This window comes from Rhopalosiphum maidis, chromosome 2 (assembly GCF_003676215.2).
Source record: "Rhopalosiphum maidis isolate BTI-1 chromosome 2, ASM367621v3, whole genome shotgun sequence".
Taxonomy (NCBI): Eukaryota; Metazoa; Arthropoda; class Insecta; order Hemiptera; family Aphididae; genus Rhopalosiphum; species Rhopalosiphum maidis.
Genome location: NC_040878.1, coordinates 27,365,013 through 27,389,764, shown reverse-complemented (window position 1 = coordinate 27,389,764; position 24,752 = coordinate 27,365,013). Strand labels below are relative to the sequence as shown.

Here is a 24,752-nt window from a genome sequence, read left to right as displayed (position 1 = left end):
GATCCCTGTATCTATATCTTAGTTACCTAGAATCTATTATACTATTATAGTAAGTCTCTTTATAATTGTTTAAAACATAAAAGTATTATAAACATAATATTAATTTATTATTTTAGCTCTTCATAATGATGATCTTATATAAAATATACTGTCCATAGTTTATAAAATACCATCTCTACGCAAAATCGTTTTTTGTATAAGATGAATTATTATAAAAATTCAAATTTTACACATCCATTAGACTCATTAGCAAAAATAAAAAGTTATAGGAGGTGAAATTGGAAAAATATGCAATATATATTGGATAGGTACATAATATTTATATAATGTAATTAAAATTAAATATAAAATATCAAATAGGAATATATATATTATTTTTTGATTATTCATATTTTTACTGGGGAGAGAGAGTAATGGTAAATCTTGCACTGAATCATATTATGCAAAATAGTATGACATAATATACTAATATATTATAACTAAATATAATATATTTGGTTGGTTAAAGAACTAGATGACTATTTTTTTTCCTATAAAATACACATCAATAAAACATTTAGAAATAAAATATATATTTAAATTAAAATTAAAATGTTTAACAATGGTAACACATAAATTAAGCCATTAATATCAATTTTGTAATTAATAGCCATAGAATAATATTAGAAATTGCTTTTTAAAAACAACTAATTTATAAAATATAATATATATCTAAGACTAATAGTAAATATGAATAGGAGTGTACACTTTGGTTCTTTAATTGTTTATTACAATAAATAGAAATTATAAGTTATACAATTAAGTAATTGTTATTCACTTTAGTAATTTTAGTTCTATGGCTGTAATTAAACTAACAAAATTAAATTTACTACTGTCATTTTTCAAATATTTTTGTTTTTAAAATTATTATTATAATATATATAATAGTATAGTATAACAATAATAAAAAGCTATTCTACATACTACCAATATATTATTCAACGCACCAAAATAATAATAAATACAATAACAAAAAAAATTAAAATAATTCACATACATAGAAGTAAAGAAATTTAAAAAGGAATGGAGGGATTGTTAGTTAATTAAAATAGGAATGTCCACCGTCTACTATGGACAAATATAAATAAATAAAATCTTATTCAAAGTTTGTTCAATGATTTGTAATAGCTGGCCAGTACTTCCCAGGCTGAAGACGCCATGAACCCAGCAGGTGGTTCAATGCCATCTTTGGCTAGACCTTAAAATACAATTGGGTTGTATACAAATTTCTAGGTGAGATTAGATCGGTTTAAATGTTTACAACAAAAATATATACCTCTCATTTTCGTGCCAGAAATGAAATTGAAATCATTGTGTCGTGCAGAATCATAAAAGTCCATGGCTTTTTTTGTTTTATCATAGGCTGCTACACGAAAGGGAATAATTTCTAAGTCTGACAGACCTGGTGCCATAGTCAACACACGTGCACCATGAGTGGGATCAAATAAATCACCTGATATGTTAGTATCTGGATGTGGAACTCCTGCTGGATCCCTACCTACAATGTAAAAGTTTGCTCCTGCAGACATGCGAGCTTTTGCATGCCATTGCACCTAAAAAATCAAATTTTAAAATATATAATCCAACATACCTACATAATTATGGTAAATATAATATTTAATAACAAAACAAAGTTAATAAAAAAAATATTTAATTAAAAAAGAAATTATGTATTTTATGTTTAAGAAATTATACCTCTGTAGGCCCAGCATAATTCATAGGTGCTGGAAAAATAGCCAAAACAGTAGCTTCTGGATCTAAAATTCCATCTCTAAGTACAGCTTTGTGTTGAAGAATTCTCACGTGAAGTGGAACATCATCATCTTTTGTCCAGCCACCAAGAGGATGTAACAGTAAAACCGGTTTTTTGTATCCGCGTTCCAGAAGTTTTTTCTTAGTGTCCTAATTAATCATTTAATACATTAAATATAGTAATTAATAAATAAATCATAATACAAACCTGCATTAATAGTGCATGGCCATTATGTATTGGGTTTCGAAGTTGGAAAGCAAATATTGCATCTGCTTTCATTTCTCTCCATTTAGCACGGAGTTCATTTGGTGTGAAACGAATATCATCCAAACCATCATTCCACAAGATTCTTTCTATGACGTCTAAGTTACCACCAACCAACCAATCACCACTTTCATAAATTGTCTAAAAAATAAAAATTTAAATTAAATATTAAATATCAATTTGACTATAAGCACTTAAAAATAATTTACTTTTATGTAAGGATGATTGGGATGCGATGTTCCAAATTGACGACATACTCGTTCTTCTTTACGGTGGGGATAGAATGATGGTTTACGAAGTATTGCTATTGGTTTTGAATTATACCATAAAGCAATTTCTTCACAGCCAAACAATTGTTCCTTTTTATCAGTGGATATGGGCAAAACAATAGGTATAGATTGATTAACATCTTCGCTAAAACTATTGAAATGCAAAGTCTAAAAATAGTAATAATAGTCTATAAGTAACAATACTTTAATGTTTTATAATCTCATAGGAAAATTGTTATTGTATACTTGTAAATATTCTTCTTCGTTCATGAAACCACCAAGTGGAGCTGCCCAGCCTTCAGCCAATACTTGTACCCATTGTGTGTCTATCTTTCCAATGTCAAGTCGAGGAAGTAATAGTGCTTCGGATTTAGTTTTTTCAATTGCATTTTCTGGGACAAATAGTTCAGGTACGCGGTCAATATCACGATTCATTTGGAGAGGAATTATTTCCTAAAAAGAAAATATTTAAAATTAAAACAAAAAAACAAGCAATAGGGTTTTAGTATTATCTTTAAGATGTTGTTTATTCTAAATACTTAATAATATAATATCTAATACATTAATCAATTTATCATAATACCTTTTATTTTATTTCTATATATCTTTTTAATCTAATATAATAAGGTGGAATAATACATCTCTTACAAATTCCATTTAATGTTTAATTTCCATAACAGTATCATCACTTTAATATTATAGCAAATGAAATCATATTCTAATAAATTTTCATTGGTGAATTTAATTTAAAAAAAATTAAATAAAATACAATGTATTTTATATACATATTACATAGTGTGTTTATTCAGTTTATTGTCTCATATATGAGTTAAAAGCCAAATATTAAATAAGTTTCTTTCTGAGACAACTTAGATATTTTGAATGTACCATTGTAAAATACCAAAAAGACACATGTTTAATGGTATTCTCAGGTTTAAGGATTCAACGGTTTTACCGCCCAAAGACTATAATGTATTAGTCACAATTCTACATATTGATATTTTACTCCAAAAAGTGTTTTGTAAAAAAAGGTATTATATACTTTAAAAATTATCATTAATAAATTAAAATTATATTTACTAAATAAATAATAAAATATTACATATTATAATATATTCATTCTCTTCATATTATTGTTTTATATTATGATTTTGATTTTGCAGTTTTCTGATTTGTTAATTCATTTTTAATACTTTCAATGTAAAATAATAAATATATTAACTATATAGTTTAAATAAATATAAGATGATAATAATAATTGACCTGTTGTCAATTATTGGAAATTTTCCCCACATCATATGCAAATAATACCAGTTATAAATTTAAATTCAGATACAGATTCTAGTATTCCTTTACGGGCTGCAACTAACCATGAATACATGAATAATGTAATATATATAACTACAACTGCAGTATATTTTGAACACATAATATTGATATTATTTCATAATACCATAATACATTCAAATAACTCGTACTTGTGTTTTTAAAATAATGTTTCAACATCAAAATAATATTTTGTGTAAACTTTATGTTTTTTGTTACCGCTTTACAAAATTTGGTGACACAGTCTATAGCCTAAACAGCCTAACATGGTTGATTCTTCAAGACTTTATAACAGTTAAAACTTTATTACTATGTATATAATAAATAATAATATCATATATTATTATATGTAACATAATAACTCACATTTTCTTCAAGCATTTGTACTACTTGCATAGTACTCTCTTCTATGGATAAATGAACTGTTTTAAGAACTAATTCTGGGGAGTCTGGTTTTTCATACACCTGGTCAACTCCAGTAAATCCTAAAAATTAAAATGTTTTTACTTCTTAAATTGCTTGTTTAAGTACAACTCATTATAATTTCTATTAAAATAATGAGTCTTTCACTAAGTTGTTAGTGATTACTGATTATAGTATACCTAAAACAATATAATGTATAAATAATAGCTCATTTTATATAAAATAAATAAATAACATATAATAATTAAGTACTAAAATACTAAACAGCATTCATACAAATTATACATATAATTTTATGCCTTTAAAAAATAAAATAATTGATTACCTTTAATATGACCAGCTCTGGCCTTTTTATAAAGACCTTTGACGTCACGTTCTTCGCACACACTTAAAGGTGCATCGACAAACACCTCGAAAAATGGTAAATCAGCTTCTTTGTGTATCTTTCTGGCCATTTCTCTGTCCTACATCATAACAAAAACACCGTTTGTCAAAACCACCTGTTGTAATATTTGTAGGTACATTGGTTTTACACCAGCCGCTCACTTGTTGGAATGGAGACACAAAACTGCACAATGTAACAACACCACTGTCCGCGAACAATTTGGCCACTTCAGCCACGCGCCTAATATTCTCCTCTCGATCGGCGGGGCTAAATCCCAGATCTCTGTTTAATCCTGTTCGCATATTGTCGCCGTCCAATCCGTAAGCTGGTATTCCTCTGGCGACTAAATACGCTTCCAATTCGAAGGACACGGACGTCTTACCGGCACCGGATAATCCTAAATAATATTTGATTTTATTGACTTTATATATAAAAAACATAAAAAAAAATAATTTACATAAACGTTTATTAGCCGTACTGACCTGTAAACCAAACGGTACAACCACGGAATCCCCGCACATTGCCAAGAACTTGTCCACGTTTATCCCGAGAAACGTGATGTTTCTGAACGGTGACATTGGTCGCTACCTGAAAATTTATTTTGTCTTTTGTATTAAAAAAAATATCATAGTTTTCAATAATTATATAATATAATTTTTTTTTTCAATAATAATAACTATTTTAATATGTACTTATCAAGTTGTTAATCACATATAAAAAACATAAAGTACAGCGATTTGCAAATGCCTCCGCGTGGAAGCTATGCATGGAAACAATCCTAAAACAATTTTAGTTTAGAAAGTATTGCTGCAAATATATAGCTTTTACAACCAGACAAAATGTTTCTATTTTTCTAGCTAATAAAGTAATAACCGTAAAAAGCCTTCATTTGTTAAAAGCATAATATGTTGTCTTCATTTCACTAACGTACACCGAAACAAACAAATTCGAGTTCAGCAGAATCTACTTTATGCTGTTTACTTTAACTCGCACGTGTTGTATTTGTCTTACTAATGTACATCATAAAAAATTTACATTCAGCAGAACACATTTTGTTATGTTAGCTTTAATATTAGAGTAAATTTACCTATTATCAAATTTAAAGGTCAGAATATTATCCAGAAAATGACATAAACTTTTATTGATATTATCATTTTAAAGTGAGTTATGAACATTTTAAAGTTATAATATTTTACATAGCTATAACACACTTTAAAATGATAATATCAATAAAAGCATACGTCATTTTTTAGATAATATTCTGACTTTTAAATTTGATAATAGGTAAATTTACTCTAATATTAAAGCTAAAATCACAAAGTTTGTTTTACTGAACACAAATTTGCTATGATGACATGATGTACATAGTACATGTATATTAATAAGACAGAGAGAACACATGCATGTATAACGTCCTCTTAATAGTAGGGTAAATTTACTTACTATACAACTTAAAATATGTAAGAATATTATTTAAGACATCACGTAGGCTTTTATTGGTATTTAAATTTAAATTTTTTTGTTCGTTTGGCGTTTGGGAGTAGGACCAAAGGCCAAGTCCGGAAGTCTATTTGGCAGAATTTCTAGTTGGATACCCGTAGGTTTCTGCTATACCCGAATTTTAAATTGAATTATAGTTGTACAAAATTAAAATATTAAAATTTTAAAATTCTCATAACTCACTTTAAAATTAAAATATCAATAAAAGGCCTATGTGATGTCTAAATATTATTCTATCTTTTAAGTTTGATAATAAGTCAATTGACTAATATTAAAGCTAACAGTATAAAACGGATTCTGCTTTACGCAAATTTTCTATATTGAACGTTAGTCAGACGAAGACAAAACATGCAGGTATGACGTCCCCTTTATGCTTTAAATACTTAATGCAAAAAACAACTAGATAAATACAAACATTTACAATATAAATGATTAAAAGTTGCTCAATAGTTTTATTTTTATGAATAGATAAAAACATAATTTCTCTCTAAATATAACTAATATAGCCATATAGATTATAGGTACCTACATAAAAATTGATGGGTAACACTGTAACAGGAATGTAAATTGTAAATTATTTATAAAAAATGGTAATAACTAATAAATAGGTATGTATTTGTGTCTATGCTTTGAATCATTGCATGTGTAAATAGGCTTAAAGAGATTAATTAAGATTAACTTTAATCATCAAAAAATAATTTTTTCCCCTAATCGTTTAATACAATTTTTAGTATTTAAGTTGTAAATAATCTGTTTGTTACTATAATACTGAACAGTTTTTGTTTTTAAATAAACTTTTTATGATTTTATTTTTATGTATTATATTGTTATTTTGGTTTTTGGTAGATTATTGATTAAATATACATATATATCCGGAGACATAAAATAAATGGTTAGGTAGGTACTTAACAAAGAAGTAAGTTGAGACTAAAAAAACTCAAATACGTAATAGGTACTAGGTAGGTACGTCTGGAGAAATAGTTTACTCTGATGTACCTAACCAATATAATATTTTTTATTATATGCATACATTTAAGTAATAATGAAAATGGTTTAATTATTGTTTCTAATTTCGATAAATATATACATATATTTTTAATTATTATCGTTTTTATTGAGTTTATCGTTTTTTGATTTTCATTAATAGGACCATTGGTAATAAATATTTATTTATAAATTATATTCAATGATAGGACGTTACGTCGTTATACCCGCATGTATCAGTCTTACATATGCACAATACGAAAAATTACTATTATTATTATCTATGTTCAGAATAATCCATTTTAATTTGAAAGTAAGAATATCATAAATTTTTTTTTAATTTCGAAGCAATATTGAATATACTATATTAAAATGCTTTTAACTTGTTTCAAAATTAAAAAAAAAAAGCCTACATGAGGTTTTATTCTTACTTTTAAATTTTATTATAGATAAATGCGTTTTATTACTAAAAATTACAAATTAAAATCAATTATTCTTAGTCTAAAATTTATCATATTGACATGTTGTACGTATCTATAAGATGGGGATAATAAATACGGGTATAACGTATTGTTAATTAAAAACAATTTTAATCTTTGGTATATATATACATATAATATAATATTATACAAATAAATAATACTTATAGGCTATGGCTCTAAAAACTAAACATAAGTTGATAATAATACACGTATAAAGATTTAATTTTTTTTTTTATTATTTAAAATTGACAATTATCCACTTATTATACACGTTTTTACACTGCGTAAAAGTAATATTTATGAACACAGTGGAATTTTATAATATGGAATTACAGTACAAGAGAAATAATAACATTTTAATATTAAATATTATTATATTATCAGTGACGTATTTAAGGGGGGCTCGGGCCCCGGCAGTAAATTTTAAATTTTGGAGAGCATTTTGATGTAATACAATAAATACGATACGTGTTTATTTTTTCTTATATAGGGCGCAAAATTCCTAAATACATCTCTGTATTATATAACACATCCTATAAATAATACATTGCAATCATTGCATTATAATATATATTATGTTGAAAGTGTTCACAACATATTTATGTTTATATAAAAACTTGCACATGATTATGAGATACTTTTGATGATGATACGGAAGTGTTATTACGAAACTATTCATTAGGATAGGAAGCAAATCCAGCCTAATGACTGTACTATGAAACTCGTATATTAAGCTACTTTCTCCAGTGAAAGCCAAATATGACCTTCAATCATATGATTGTTTTACAAAAATATTACTTTAATATTGGTACCAAATTAAAATATTGTTTTTAAATACGCACTTTAACTATTAGAAAATTTACAGGGAAATAAAATAATATATACCTATCTATAGTTTTATAACATAATAGTGATACTAAAACGTTAATTAATAATGCTCGTCTAGCTATTTAAGTTAAAATATGTATTATGTTTATTGTGTAATCGTTTTCGACTTGAGTATTAACTACTAAATCGTTTATCGTTATTAAAAAAATAATAAATATTTTGTTTAATATAATTTGTTTAGTTTTATTGTAGATTTATTATAGGCTATATAAAAAGCCTGTAAAATAAAAACGATTGAATAAAAATATAAAGTAAATAAGCAATACACTTTATATAGTTAAAATATTTTAATTTTTAAGTATAAATAAAGTCTAAGCGTTTAGCAATGCGATCAAACATTTAGGGAGATAATGTAAAATTTCATAGTATAGCTTTACGCATGTCTACCTATATAATAAATATATAGACTACGATCACACTAAAAATGTATTAATTTTGAGCTAATTTAGCTAATTTATAGAAATAATTAAATAATGAATATTTAAAAAAAAAAATGTAAAAACTGTACATTTAGGTAAGTAATTTACTAATTAATTCAAATAAAACTATACATTTATAAATACAAAATATTTAGTAAAGATAATGCATAGTATACATACACTTCTGCTTGGACCACGAACCGCTTTGGTCCTTGTGTTAACTGACATTTTTAATTAAAAATAATAAATTCTTTATGAACAAAAACCAATTTATAAGTAAACGTGAGAAAAAGTAAAGTTGTAAGTTACAAAATAAAATAATATTAAAAATAAGAGAGCAAGTTATTTGGTTGTCAGCTCAACGAGCGTGATTTTCCAATTGATCAGAAAAAGACCGGAACACTAGGATATCTAACGGACTGCTGAGAACAGAGGAACCCCCTCTATACGCTGACCTCCATCGCCCAATTATGATCTCGTGCGAAAAATGTTGCTTTCGCCTCCGCAATACAGAAACCAATGACAATTTAAAGAATTTTTTTCTGGATATAACTTTTCGTTAAGTATTTGAATAATTAAAAAAAAAAATTCAAATTGTTATCAATAATACCTAGTCTATACAAACTAATACATATACTTTGTAAATGTATGTTGCATAACTAAATGGGATGCTTATCCTAGCTAATCAGTTATCACTTTTTTTATTTTTAGCACTAAAGTTAACCAAATATTAAAGCTGTTTAAACTTATTTATCAGGACCAAACAATAACCTTTATTGTTTAATGTAATATTAATGCATCATGGACCATTAATTTAAATTGGAAATTTTTCTGGGATGTATAAACGATCTCAAAATTATTTCTAAACTTACTATAGTCACCTATATGTCTACAATATATAGAAATATTGTACCAAAACTAATGGTTTGGTTTTAATAGTTTTTCATTTATTTTATGAAAATTATATTGCTGCTTAAGATGATACTGAATAATGAATAAAATAATTTGAATATTTGTGAGTTGACATGTATTAATATTAACTGTATAATTATCTTGTTAACTTTCTACAAACATAGTCGTAGAAAACTTAACATGTTACGCATGTTTGCAACCCAGTATATAATGCGAATTGGCGAAAACTGGCTAATCTATGAAGTATTAGATAATACATGTATTATAATTATTAATTATACAATATATTAATGCAGTACTTTTTATAATATCTGTAATAGGTATCATAATTATTATTTATAATTAATAATTAATCTCTATGAAAATTTAAAAAAAGGAATAGCAATAAAATTGTTTTAATTAATATCAATAATAATAATATGTATCACCAAACTCTATAGCGATTGTAATTTTAAACAATTGGTTTGCTAGTATGAATATTAATGGAAAATAATAAAAATAAGAAAAACACAACGTAGTAATAACCGGAATATGTCGTTTATACTACCAGACTATAATTTCCTGTCTTAATGGTATTTGCGATGAATGATGAAAGATGAGCATCATCTATTAATTTATTATATATATTATTCTCTATTAATAATATTCAAGGCCAAACTCTAAAATTCATACTACAGTGTCTAGTGTGTAAACGAAAATGTCAAATAATTTTAATACCTAGGTAATAGGTACAGGAGTACAGACGCATACAATCAGAATTTGACTAATTTATTACCCAATTATGATTATGATAATGAACACATCAATAATTCAGTAAATAAGATTGATAAATAAACATTTTAATACACATTCAAATATACAATGGTTAATATATTGTATACAAAAGATTATAGAATGGCAATCGCAATTTAATGTCAACATTTTCTAAAATATCTTAAATCGCTTTTACCTTCATTACCTTGTTTTTCCTGATTTAAATGGGCATCACGCACGCATAATAAATTGTCTTCATACTACAAACATACGTATCGTTCACCAAAACCAATTTTGTATTATTAATTTCAACATTACAGTGAATTAATCTATTATCAAATTAAAGGTAAGAACTTAATCTGTGTTTGCATGTTGTTTTTTTACAATATTAAACTTTTGACCAAGATAGGATTATGTAATATATACAATAGAAAATATTATAAATTGTAATATATGTTTATCTTTATTTAGTTATTTGTAAATAACACGATCATGATATGAATAGATAAATAGGGTCGTATTGAATAATTAAAAATTATTTTCAATATGATAGTACAACTAGAGAGCTATATAATGTATATAATATATATTATAGAGCCTTAATACAACTATATAGTCAATAAAACATTTAAAAATCCCGATAACTGATGCATAAGATGCGCAGGATACATATAGCTCATGCTATATAACGGTGTAGTTCCACCGTTTTATAGAAGAAGCGTAGTATTTCTTAGTTTAAAATTTTAAAATTAGAATCCTAAGTCCTTAGTAGTCATAAATATAGTATTTAAACTTTAACTGTTTTGTAATTGTGGTTGTTTAAACAGAGGTTGGTTTAAGCGCTCGATTTTTAATTCTTTAGGTTCCAACTACCTAAGTACTTTTAAATTATTAATAATATAGATTATATTAATTTATAATAAAGTCTGATTATTCTTGATTATCAAGTATGATTATACATTATTATAATGTTATTATTTGTATAGCTGAAAGGAAATGAAATATCAACAATAAAAGGATATAATAACAAGGAAATCTAATAAAATTAAAAATACTATGGCTATAAAACCTAAGATTAGATAAGTATAATATACTAATATTGAGTAAATCCAGACTTGGTTGGGGGTGGGCTAAGTCATAATACTTATACTATGGTATGATGTTAATAGTTATTATATTTTATATTGTTATAGTTTATTTATGTCTCATAGTATAGATGATAGGTACATACTCTTAATTACACACTTGTATGTGTTCATAATAGCCAATGGTATATGTTATTTATTATAATTTTGTTTTGAACAATATATAATATTTTAGGAATACCAGTTTTTTTTTTTGGGGGGGGGGGGGCTAGGCCAACCCTAGATCCGTCCTTGTATATATAATCTATAATCTAACTTATTCTTTGAAGTGATATAATAGTTACATAAGAAGCCAATACGTAAGCTTACATTTGTAGATCAACAACACATAATTATAATATCTTGAAGTAAACTAACTGTAGATTAATTTTATACGTATTAATATATTTATATTGGTTAAGAACGATACTATTCAAAGAAAAAAATATTTAACATACATAAGTATATAATATTAGCGATATTAAATAAAAATACAACAAACATTTATTATAGAATGTTCCAGAGTTCCAATGATGTACGAAAATGATTAATTAGTTTTTAATTGTATTTTGTATTGAACTATATATTTAAAGCTATAACAATAGAAGAAATAAAGTACTATTCAATTTTGCTCATTTCAGAGAATCTGAGTGTCTCATTGGTTTTTTTTTAATATTTATTCATCGAGATATACTCCAATTTTTATCGGAAATTAATTTTACTACCGCAAGGTATGAGGTTACAACTTCCAAGGTTTTGTTTATTAATCTATTTATTAAATTGAAAAAAAAAAATCAAGTTCAAGTAACGTTCAAGTGTTCAACCACTAAAGTCACAGTATAATTTCCTAGCGAGTTTGTAGCACATTAAGTACCATCATCAACTGTCAGTATGTTATTATCGGTTATTACTATTATTATTCCATATTGATATCTATAGATATTGTTTATTGTATTTTCAACAAGGACGTTATTCAAAACTGAAAAGGTAAACAATAACGAAATATGAAACAGAATTAATGTACCGTGAAAATTCCATTACTGGCTTTATTATGACATTGAGCTACAAAGATTTTTTCTCGCAAAAATTGAACAGTGATGAATATATAGTGATATATAATACAATATATAGTGATGATCAATATCAAATATCAATAGTAACACGTTGTCAAAAAATAACTGAAATCAAAAGCGTGGTTGTTAACAGCATGACGCTTTACCATAGCAATTAAAATATAATATAATACAATCATGAGGATGCAAGAAAAATATAAATATACCCACCTACCAATCACCAATATCATTAAAACAATTTTCATTACTTCACCTTGAAGTTTGTGAAAATAATGACGAGTATAATATACGAGATTATACTAGATAGTAGATAGTATATGAGATTATGATATGTACAAATTCTAATTTCAAAATTACAATTGGATAATTGGAATTATTTCACGAAAGTTGAGAAATTAATTTTGTCATCAATAGCGTAAAAAGAAATTAATTTCAAGGGAGGGGGGGTTAAAAAAAATTTCCTTTCTTAAATTTCAATTAATTATACAATTAAAATCAATGCTCATACTATCCATACATTTCAGGGGGGGGGTTTGAACCCCTATACGCCATTGTTTATTATAACAATGAATATCACTTTGAGACATCGCAACATAACTAATCTTACACATGTTATATTTTGAATTAACATAAATCATAATTAATGAAATTAGTTAATACTGTAGTTTGTAACCCCTATATTTATCTAACTTTTCTATTTTCCAAAAAAAAAATTATTAACTATTATTTTAAGAAAAATTTTAGTTTACTGTACAATTGTTTTAAAATATATTTGTTAGATAGTTTATGATGATTAATCTTAAAGTATAATAGTTGTTGACTATAAGATAAAAATGTAATTAATTTTCTTGTCACAATTGATTGGCATTTTTTTTTTTTTTTGGTACTAGGATCACTGAGCCAGGGTCTACTTATTTGAAACCATGACCTGTTAATACCTACATTGTCAACCTATGTGTTGTCATTGCCATATGGTATAATAAAAAATTATGTTAAAGTAATATTTTGTAAGTAAACTATTCATCATTATATAATTTGTTTGTAAATTAATAATAAGAATTTTTCAACAAAAATTTAATAGTATCATATAATAAGATACACCTAATACAATTTGATAATATTCTATGAAGTATCTAACTATACAAGTATTATAAACAAAGTAGTATTGTATTAAATTACCTAAACAATCACGTATACCACAAATGGGCCATGGCATAAATTATAGATTGCTTGTATGCACAGACATTTGTAGCAGGATGGATAATACACTTACCTAGGTAACTTAATAATTTATTTTTTTTTAAAAAAAAGCTCCAAGATTAACTATAGGTCAGTAAGTCACCCAAGTATATGTATATTTTTTTAAGCCCAACCATACATCTATGAAATATATATGTCTGGGTTTTTCCATGGCAATAACTATTTTTTTTAATTAATAATATTTTGAAAAATCATAACATTAAGTTATAAGATAGGTTTCTTTAATATTAATGCAAATCTATTCAAAATATGTTAATACATTTTATAATACATTTAAAATATAACAATAAATACTTATTTTAAAAAACATTGGTAAATACAATACTCTATCATTACAATTTATTAAACATTTCTAGATGGCTAGATAGTAGATATCTAAATAAAGTTCTTAACTAATATAAATGAAATAGTTGCATAGTTTATATTAATATAAAATACATAAATATCTACCATAGGGTGGCCAGATTAATTTTCTTTTTTATATCTAAGGCAACTAATTCAAACTTTATTACTATTTAACTAAAATATAAGATATAACCTAATAATATAGTAAAATAAAACAATATGCTTTTAATAATTTATTTTAAATCAAATATTTAGTATAATTATAAACAATACGTACAAATATTCTATTTATTTTTCCGCATAAATACATTAACTAATTAGATATTTTTGTGTACCTACTATGAATATTTGGATAATCCTCATAAATTAGTGATTTTTTTTTTATGATTTTTTTATGAAATTCAGTAAATCATAGGAAAATGATAATAACCAGTTTAGTATATACCCATAAGGACATAACCATACCACATAATTGTACTTAAATTGATTTAAAACAATGAAAATCATTCATAATCAAAATAATAATACCAAACTTTAAAAACCAACTACTAAAGCATAATGTTAAATACTGTGACATTACTAATGTGATGATCAAGACCAATGACAACACTAAAAAAGCTTCCTACGATAAACTGAGCCATGATTTCCTAAATATGTAATGTCTCAGATCTAGCAAAACAAAAATCGATCCTAATCTACCACTGTAGATTGATAATAACAAAGTGTAAAACAAAGATAAGAATTTATATTATTATAAAAATGAAAATGTAAAATAAATCATAACATTTTTAAATAATTAGTAGTCATTTCTTAAAGTGTTAATTATATTTACATTGTTGATGCTGAAGTATTATAGTAATATATTATAATTAGTTTTTATCAAATCTGGATACTCACTGTTCGACATTTAGATGAAGATTCGGGCTTTTGGTTCATTTTTAAATGTAATCAAGAATCAAATACTATATATTATGTATATAGTATTTGATTGAATAACTATTAACTGTAAATTTAACAATTACTACCTTTAGTTATAAGTTAAGAAATCTCAGTAATAGTACACTGTAACTACTACAGTAGTGGCAAATTTTTATACTCAAGCTTTAAGCACAATAGTAAGTTGTTAATTCCACTTGTAGTACTGTACCAAAAAAGTACTATAATACGAACTTACTACAAACGTATCACGGAAGTGCGAAAATATCGTTCTATTATCATGATTCTATATCATAGATAAGATACGTCAGCTGCTATTATAGACCTTATACTAATAAGGTACTATGGCTGCTATTTAATTTCTATCGACGTGATAAAAGATATCAATGATATCACTGTCATAGGTGTTCTCTTGATACCACCAAAGTTTAAAGATAATATTATCTATAAACCTTGGATACCACGTGGTTGATACTTGATAATATTGAGAGTTGACAATTTGACATTTCCATAGACCTTATACTAGAACTAGACAATATATTAACTATTAAGGTTTATGGCAGGGGCGACTTGTTATAAGAATACTAAGAGCGACTGCTCCTGACCCAAAAATTAGGTAACAAAATGTTTTAAGTTTAACAGGTTTATTCATAATTCATAACAAAAGATAGATCATTCAAATAAAAAATAAGTGTATCTACATCATAAATTGTTAAAGTTAATGAACAATTTAACCAAGGAAGAACCTAAAATGTTACATTAGTCCTAGTAAATGTAGTTGGTGGGTGGGTTGTTTAGAAACTTGCTCCTTGAGTTATGAAGACTCAAGCCGCTACTGGTTTATCGTATAAAAAGTCACTTTCACTTAATCACACCTGACATTGATAATATATTAAGATCTTAATTCAGACTTCATTACATCGTATTTGGTGCTCTGAAACTTAAATAAAATCTTTGACGTCAATACATTAAAACAATGACTATTTAATATTTATTACACTATAGTTACTATAATATAGTTGATCAACATATAAGTTTTTTTTTTTATAATTCTTTCAAAAATTATATATTATTATAAATTATATTTAGGATACCTACAACATACTTGTATTAATATACAGTATTATCATCTAGAAAAGTTTTATGTAGTATGTATTAAAGCCATACCTATTTAAGTACTTAACTATTGTTATTATTATTAATTCAAGCTAATTTAATTTAAGTAAATCCAAGTCCATCATTATTTCATTTAATAAATATATTCTACGAGTGCTGAAGTACTCAATTTAAAAGTATTATCTTTAATCTTTTACAATATTTTTATTGTCAAAATTATGTTTGAATAAGTTAATAATATTGCAGACTTATAAGTTATAAGAGATATGACATAACACAATTTAAGTAATAGATGATATTGGTGGTAAAAATTAAGATAGTATTGTTCTGTGGTATTAACGCATTAAGTACCTACTAATTAATTTTAATTGAAGTACTGAAGGATCAAAGATAAATAATAATTTATAAACCTTTGTTTTTAATAAGATTTTCTTATTTATTTATACAATTACAATTAAAAGTAAAATAATTTTATAGTTTAATACATTATAGTTATTATACTTCTATGTACACAATTTACAAAGTCTAAATCTACATTAAAAAATACTTCTATTTGTGCAGTAATAATTTGTACTTAACAGTTTGTTCTTTAGCAACCATTGGGATACCAACTGTTATGTCTTTATTCAGGCACAGTTTATGGTAAACATCAGTTTTAACATTCATGTTCCCTTTGAAGTGCAAACGTAAGCGAATTACAAATTCTCCCCAACCATGTCTTGTTAATGAAAATGGTTTTTTAATTACATCTACAATATGGTTAGGTTCATAGGATTCATGTAAGAAATATGTTACTTTGTCAATGTAAATCAAATTGTCAACTCCTTCTTCTGCATTGCGAACATAAACAGTCCATTTGTATTTCATTTCATTTTCAGAATCACTTATTTTAACAATATTTCCAATAACAAATGTTAAATCTATCAACCCAGTCTTAGGAATAAAGTTTGCGGGAGGTAAAGTATTTTGTAAGATGGTTTTGCTTAATTCTTCAATGTTGCTCATGGGTTCAGTTTTTGCTTGTGTCGATACACTATTCAGATTTGTCATAAATACACTCAAATCTTTTGCTTCGTCTTCACAATCCAAGTTTTTCAGAAGGGCATCTCTTTGACTGTTTTTATGACCATCAGCATTATTTTTCATTTTTGCATAATGTGATATAATGATACTTCTTCTAAGTTTTTTTAAATTGTTGATACAAGTAAAAATATTTTGATCAATTTGATCTAGAGTTTGTTTTGTTTTGATTATTTCATTATCTAAATCTGCTTGCACACCTGCAACAACTTGAGACATTTTATCTGCACTCAAGTTTTTCAGAATTTTTTCAGTTGAATTCATTTTAAATGTAATAAATACTAATTCCCCTATAACAAACAAAATAATTATTTATTATTTATTTTATAATTTTATATATTTTATACTATAACTTTAGAAGTAGATCAACATTTTTTGAGGTATGCCTATAACACTTCATTCTGTAATAGCCTCCAAATTTAAAACTCAAATTGCGCCTATGTAACTCATAAACTATTTGTCCAAAATTTGACTTTTAAGTATTGAACTACTCCAAAAAAATTTCTTTAATTTAGGATTGCAAAAAAAGTATTGGTTTCCATTTGAATTTCTTAAGTTGACCCAAAACCTCTCCTATTATATAATAAAAAAAATATATAAAAATTACTAATCATTTAAGTTATTTTTAAATAAACTTTCATATTTCTTTACTCTATTATGAATATTTATATAATGATAAAATGCCTATAACTTACATGTCAAATTATCCAGTATATAATAACTTATAATTTATTAAGTTATAAGTATTTACATTATTCTCATATACCAAACATTAGTGTTATAAGTTAATAACTATAGTGCAACCAAGACGATGACTAATGTGGCATAATAAACCAATTTTGTCCCATATTAACTGGTCATCATCTGAACTTGGTTGCACTATATGTATAAGAATGTTTTCTTTGTGGTAGTCGTAGTACTTCCTATTAATTAACTGAAGACAAGGTAAAAAAACTCATGATACCAGTCTGCATTGTGTTTATTACTTGAACAAAACTGTGTAAAATAATTAACATTCAATATTGACAACCCCCAAGCAACAATAAAGAATTTCCCAAATCAAGCTGACTTTCCAAACCTTTCAAACCCTTAACTGATATCCTAGCATAGAGTTTTTCAACCAGTGTGTTCATTGATAAGTCCAAATATGTCTCAAAGTATATTTAATGACACAACATTTTAAAAATTTTAGACATAATTTACTAAAATTAATAGGTATTTGGTATAGTTTCTACGATGATTAAAATATTATCTGTTTTCTTTGTTATTTTTCAGTTTACATTATCAATTAAAACTTAAATAAAATCCATATATATTTTTTTTACTGAATGTCACAAAGTATAAAATATTTTATTAGTGTATAGCAATAATATAAAGAATGAGAAATACTGTTCTAGTTCATCAAGCAGAGCTAGATTGGCTTGACGAGTTACCGAGGAAAGCTCAAAATATAGACTGGTTTTGAGAATTTGGTCATATTTTTTTTTTATTATAGTGATAAATTAGTACAAACATTGGTAGAAAATATAATTGATTTGAATTATTTAAGCTGTAAAGTAGCTATAACGAAACATTAAAAATGCTAAAACTCGGTAGGCCTCAGTAGATACCTTACCAATCCGATGCTACCATCAAGTAACAACCTCTACTCAATCTTAATTCTATAGAACTCCAAAAAGCATTTAAAAATTATATTATATTTAAACTTATTATATGTCTATACCTAATTATTGGAAGTAGTAACAACAAAAAAAGGTCATATTCATTTACATTGTATCATATTCTAGACACCTAGTTAAAATTTAATCATAATTACTTATAATAACATATGCTTTTAATGATATAATCATTTTAAAGTGAGTTATGAACATTTTAAAGTTGTTATATTTTACATAGCTTTAACTCAATTTAAAATAATAATATCATTAAAAGCATATGTCATTGTCTAGATAATATTCTTACCTTTAAATTCGATAATAGATAAATTTACTCTAATATTAAAGCTAACGTCACAAAATGTATTCTACTGAACAAAAATTTGTTATGATGTACATTAGTAAGAAAGAGACAACACATGCGAGTATGGCGTCCTCTTAATACAAATTATAAAACTAAAATAAATAATTATTATAAACAAACCTGTAGTTTATTATTACGAGTTGAAGATAGAATCATAATATGAATTTGCATTTAACATTTTATTAATTAGGTAGGTATCAACTTTTGTAAATTCCACAATAAATAAAAAACTAAATTACAACAATTGTAACTATAACGTGATAGTATTAATATATTATAAAAAATCCTAATATTAAGTTTTAATAGTACGATATGGCACAGAGAAAAAATAGTATTGTAATTTGTATTTTGTGGTAAATTTTATTTTATTTCAGGGCTAACATTTCTTACTGTTTGCCTATTACAATTCTAAAATCCAAATAAACTGTTTTAAATATTTTATCAATTCTGTGATAGGCAAGGTTTATATTCTGTGATATAATCTCGTTCTTACATTGTGATAACATACGTATAACTGCATAGATATTTTCTTTTTTTCTTATTTATCTTAACAGTCTAGTCTTACTTACTACTAAATTTGATTATAATAATTACAATAATAGTTCTTATATTAGATATAATTACTTTACATACAATTAAAGGACTATGTTTGTAAACTACATGTATTATGTAGGCATTATTTAACCCAAAATTGAATATTTATGTGTGTGTGTAATATAGAACTATATGAACTAAAGATTGTGACAAATGACAATGGTCACAACTTACAATAATATTTATATAGAAATTAAAGTTTTAGAATTAGAAAAGTGTTAAACTTAAATAATAATAACCGGAGAAAGGGTATTATCTTTTATGTAACGTAATTACCTTTTGTTTTAAATAACAATTTGAATAACAGTTTATGAGGCGTTGATTATTATCTAATTAGATATTAAACATTAAAAAAATATTTTTGAAAAAAATAGTGAAAAAATCAATACTTGGCGAAATACTAATAAAAGTATTAAGGTAAATTTAAGTGAAAATAATTGGGAATAAAACTTAAATAATTGTATCGTATTATAAAATAATAATATAATAATCAGATACGAGAAAGGATCAGTCGAATCGATAAGAACGACCGAAATATTTACGAAATTACAACAGTAAAAAAACAGTAAAAATAAAAATAAATCGAACAATTTGATAAATGTGTATTCATGGGTGATATACACATATACGATTGCGATATAAATATTACTCACAAAATGATGTATACATGTAAAAAAGTACATGTATTATTACACAAATTAGTAGGTACAATCTTTTTCGCGCATAAAATGTTTCTGCTACATATCTAACGCGTGTAATGTTTCGGAGTTCAAAAATAAATCCTTCACGGCGACACGTAATGGGAGTCAATTAAATAAAACAATTAAATGAAGTATAATAATATTATAGGTACCTATGAAGACATGCGGTTTTAGAATAAAAAACAAATACTACTTGAACAAAAAATAAGGAAAAATATGGAAAGTTAAAAAGAGTTACGGAAAACTTTTAGAAATTACAAATAAGAACAGCAATTGAAGAAACATAAATATTATTTATGATAATAAAAACTGAAAATTGTTGAAAAATGTTTTTGAACGAACTTAAAAAATAAAAACTATAATAAAAAATATACAATTTAATAGTCTATTAGTTCCTTATATTTATTAAAAGAAAATTAATAACAAACATTTTTTAGCCAGAATATTATTTTATTATACTATTTTTATCATAAACAATAATATAAAAGACGAATAGTTTATGCTTTATATTATGTCTATATAGCCAACATACGATAATTAAAAATAATAATACCAATTAATAAAGTATTATAAATATTAAATTGTTGTAGCCAGTGGCGTCGCCAAGGTATGACGAAGTGTGCTTACGAAAATAGTATTTTTATTCTATCGTCAGAATGACATTTTTTTCATATTCATTTTGAAATGTGTATGATTTTGTTTATTTATACGCATTAGTACACTACGTGTGAATTTAATAATGAAATTATGAAAATGCCCAAATGTTCCATCAGTGTCACATTGATTATTGTTATTAACGCGTACAATACATATATTAGTCAATTTTTTTAATTGATAAAAAGCGTTTTTATTCCAAGATTGTCAAGGGCGCTAACGAGTTTTCTTCCGCTAACGGCTGCAAGTCTAACAAATACCCTACTCTCTTAAAAACAAGACTTAAAATTAGTTTTTTTTAAATAAACCGTCAATAAGTGGTTATATTAATGAATGATTAATAAAATAATCAATATTGTATAGTGACTATCTATAGTTAATAATGCCTGTGTTTAAAGCTAAAACGATAAAATAAATATAAAATATATAACAATAATAGATTATGACGTGTATCGCATTACTCGCCTTGTCCGGCGCACTGAACAGACAATTTGACTACATTTATGCGTAGAGAAACATATTGATAAATATATCAATAATATTATCATGTCTAATCGAAGTGATTCAGCGTACTATCTGCAGTTGATTTAATTTGACACTGTGTTTATACATTTCAAGTTTATACCGTTAGCCGACAACATAATAAATAGGTAGCTGAATGGATATTTTTAGTTGAAAGTCTTTTGAAACCGAATGTTAGGTGTCTTATAGGTAATATAATAATAATGTTAATTTTTGTTTGAAAATTATTACCGTTTAATATTTTTATAAGAGTTGAAATAATGAATGATATATACACACACACAATTAAAAATTAGTCAGTGTTAACGACGAGTGTATCGGTGCACTCCGTGTAAAACCATATAATATCGTTTTGGTGCGTAAAACGTATAGTCGCCCGACGATGCACCATTCGTCTTGGTATGTATGATTTGCATTGCCATCGCATATACTATATACCGGTCGTTTGTGCAACGTGCGTCGTCCTCGTTGTGTGTTATCGGCGGCACTTCGGTTTCGTTGTGATGAACACCACCTTACGGCCCGTTTCATTCACTATTTCCGGGCGACGCATTACACCAAAATCGCGCGTTCTCGCCGGAGCATACGCCGGCCGGTCACCTTGTAATAAATGAATTGTTACATTGTCCCGTTGTGCATATTATTATTATTATTGTTATCAATGACGTATTGACGTTAATATCACGTGTAGCCCGTGACACGATGTCAGTGATGTCATCACAGTATTTTGATACATATATTATATATATATATATAGATCGCGTTCAATGCCGTCGTCGCTGCATTCAAAGACGTGCTGACTATTGTTTGTGTGTTCTCGTATAATCCCATATCACACGATATTTGTTTTTTTTTATATATTTGTTTTTACTTTTACAATATATTGTTGAGACGTCTCCGACACCCACATCGCGCTTTTGTACACGGTCGCAAAACACCATTTGCGATTTGGATCGGCTGCTTTATCGATCGCCGCATTATTTTTATGCGTCCCCGCGATCGCGTTCGACCGTTCGTCAGCCACCGCCGGTGTTGTGACGCGTAGACGTCGAGCACCTGCACGTCCTTATTTCGACGCGCGTCCGAGTGTGCCACCGCTTCGTGGCCAGCCACTCGTCGACGTTAAACGCTTTAGTAGTACGTTTGTAATGTTTTTTTTATCACTGTCGTCGTCCGACTTCTTCGCCGGCTGTTCCACCGCCGCCGCCGCCGCCGCCGCCGCCCGCCAACTTTTCTACCGTTTGTCGTTACCTTTGTGCGCGCGATGCGGTACAGTATCGGTCCAGCTATGTACCGTTATCTATGATGACGTCTCGTGTCCCATAAAGCAGTCGGTCGTGTTGTCACGTAACGATTGACATTGTCGAACACTCGTGAATAAGTGACGATTGCCATAACTGCTGTTGGCGCCGTCGACGTTCGATCGTTGTCCATTCCGGTACCGCTATAGCCACCGTGTCGCCGTCGCCGGTCGGACCGCGCGGGTGTCGTTCGGATGGGGTACAACGCGTCTATAACCGATCTTGCGACACCCGCGAACGCTGTGCCTCCTCTTTCTCGTACTCCCGATCCTGCACCGTTGTCGTCTCCTAACCGCCGGCTTCAGCTAAAAACCACAGCTTTACGTACGTCGTTTGTATCAGTATTTGCCGGACAATCTCAAACACTGATGTTACTTCACACCGAGCACCGCTCGTTTCACATCGCACCCAAATGTTGAATGTCATGCTATGTAGTTGGTTGGCAATGCCGGCACAAGTCATGGTATATAAAACGTCAACATTCGTCTAACAAACTACAGTTTTACTAAAACGTCGCGTTCGGTGTCTCCACGCGCGAATCATCATTATTGAGAAAATACATTTTTACGTTAATGTGTTATACCTACATTGATTATGAGCGAATGTAAAGTTTCCTAGATAATGCATATTTTTTTTCGTAGCAAATTTTTAGATTATCAAAAGTTTTGTTATTTAAAAGATTTAGCGACGGTCCCTTGAACATTCTAACATATTGGTAAAAGTCTAACAAACGCCCACTATATAATATGATATATATATATTTATATACTTTTTATCATATAATATTATAAAGTTATATAGTATAACATCACCATTTAGGTAGGGGGGCTTACATTTATATCACAAGGTGTTTTTAAAACGTTGATACATCTAATTTTCATAAATAGGTACATCTGTTTGAATTTCTTACATAAAGACACTTAACCAGCTCATTGATATTCGACTGGCAAAAATACGAGAAGACTACATTTTAGTAAAAAAGAATGACGAATCGGACATGATGCACCTATTCTCATGGACCTACTCAATTTAAAGCGTTACCTAATAAAATAGATGAGTTTTATAATCAGATCCAGTATAGTGTATTCAGACTAGATTATAATAGCAATGCATTTTAAACATTTTGTAGATTGGTTGATAAGAAAAGTTTTAATCAACCTTTATGAACCATATCTCGACATTATGTATAACTTTATAATTGAGTAAATTAGAATTTATAACTAAGTAGGAATTTAAAATGTATTATATAATATTATAATATATTATACTTAACAAGCGTTAGTTCAAACGTTGCAAACGGAATTGCTAAATCACATAAAAAAAGTGTATCCACAACTTAGAATTGACATAAAAGAAATGAAAAATAAATTTGAAAGACAACTTTTTCCACTGTTTAAATCAGACGATCAAATACTGTTTTTAGTAGAACTTTTAAAAGATATTAGCAGATCGTACGAAGACACTGTGAATGGAAATCAAAACAAAGTTACGAATGATGAAATTGTTGGTGGTGCTAGTATCACTCGAATATTTCAACAAAAATATTTAAAGAGAATAAATGATATAGAACCGCTTAAAGATTTATCAAACGAGAATATTGCAATTATTTTAGCAAATACATCGGGTACTT

General features: G+C 26.9%; 2 protein-coding genes across 2 annotated transcripts; both read right to left on the bottom strand.

Moving 5' to 3' along the window:
- Positions 1-752: 752 nt before the first annotated feature.
- Positions 753-9,115, bottom strand: LOC113554838 (bifunctional 3'-phosphoadenosine 5'-phosphosulfate synthase). The gene is made up of 11 exons (XM_026958896.1): positions 8,913-9,115; positions 4,942-5,047; positions 4,621-4,856; positions 4,400-4,538; positions 4,018-4,136; positions 2,572-2,778; positions 2,266-2,493; positions 2,000-2,197; positions 1,735-1,941; positions 1,316-1,592; positions 753-1,237 (listed from the first exon to the last, which is right to left on the bottom strand). The coding sequence occupies exons 1-11, from the start codon at positions 8,958-8,960 to the stop codon at positions 1,140-1,142; spliced, it is 1,863 nt and encodes a 620-aa protein (XP_026814697.1). The 5' UTR covers positions 8,961-9,115; the 3' UTR covers positions 753-1,139.
- A 7,642-nt stretch (positions 9,116-16,757) lies between these two features.
- On the bottom strand, positions 16,758-19,777 carry LOC113553931 (YEATS domain-containing protein 2-like). Its single transcript, XM_026957526.1, has 2 exons — positions 19,471-19,777; positions 16,758-17,621 (listed from the first exon to the last, which is right to left on the bottom strand). The coding sequence occupies exon 2, from the start codon at positions 17,593-17,595 to the stop codon at positions 16,801-16,803; it is 795 nt and encodes a 264-aa protein (XP_026813327.1). The 5' UTR covers positions 17,596-17,621; positions 19,471-19,777; the 3' UTR covers positions 16,758-16,800.
- Between the last annotated feature and the right edge of the window lie 4,975 nt (positions 19,778-24,752).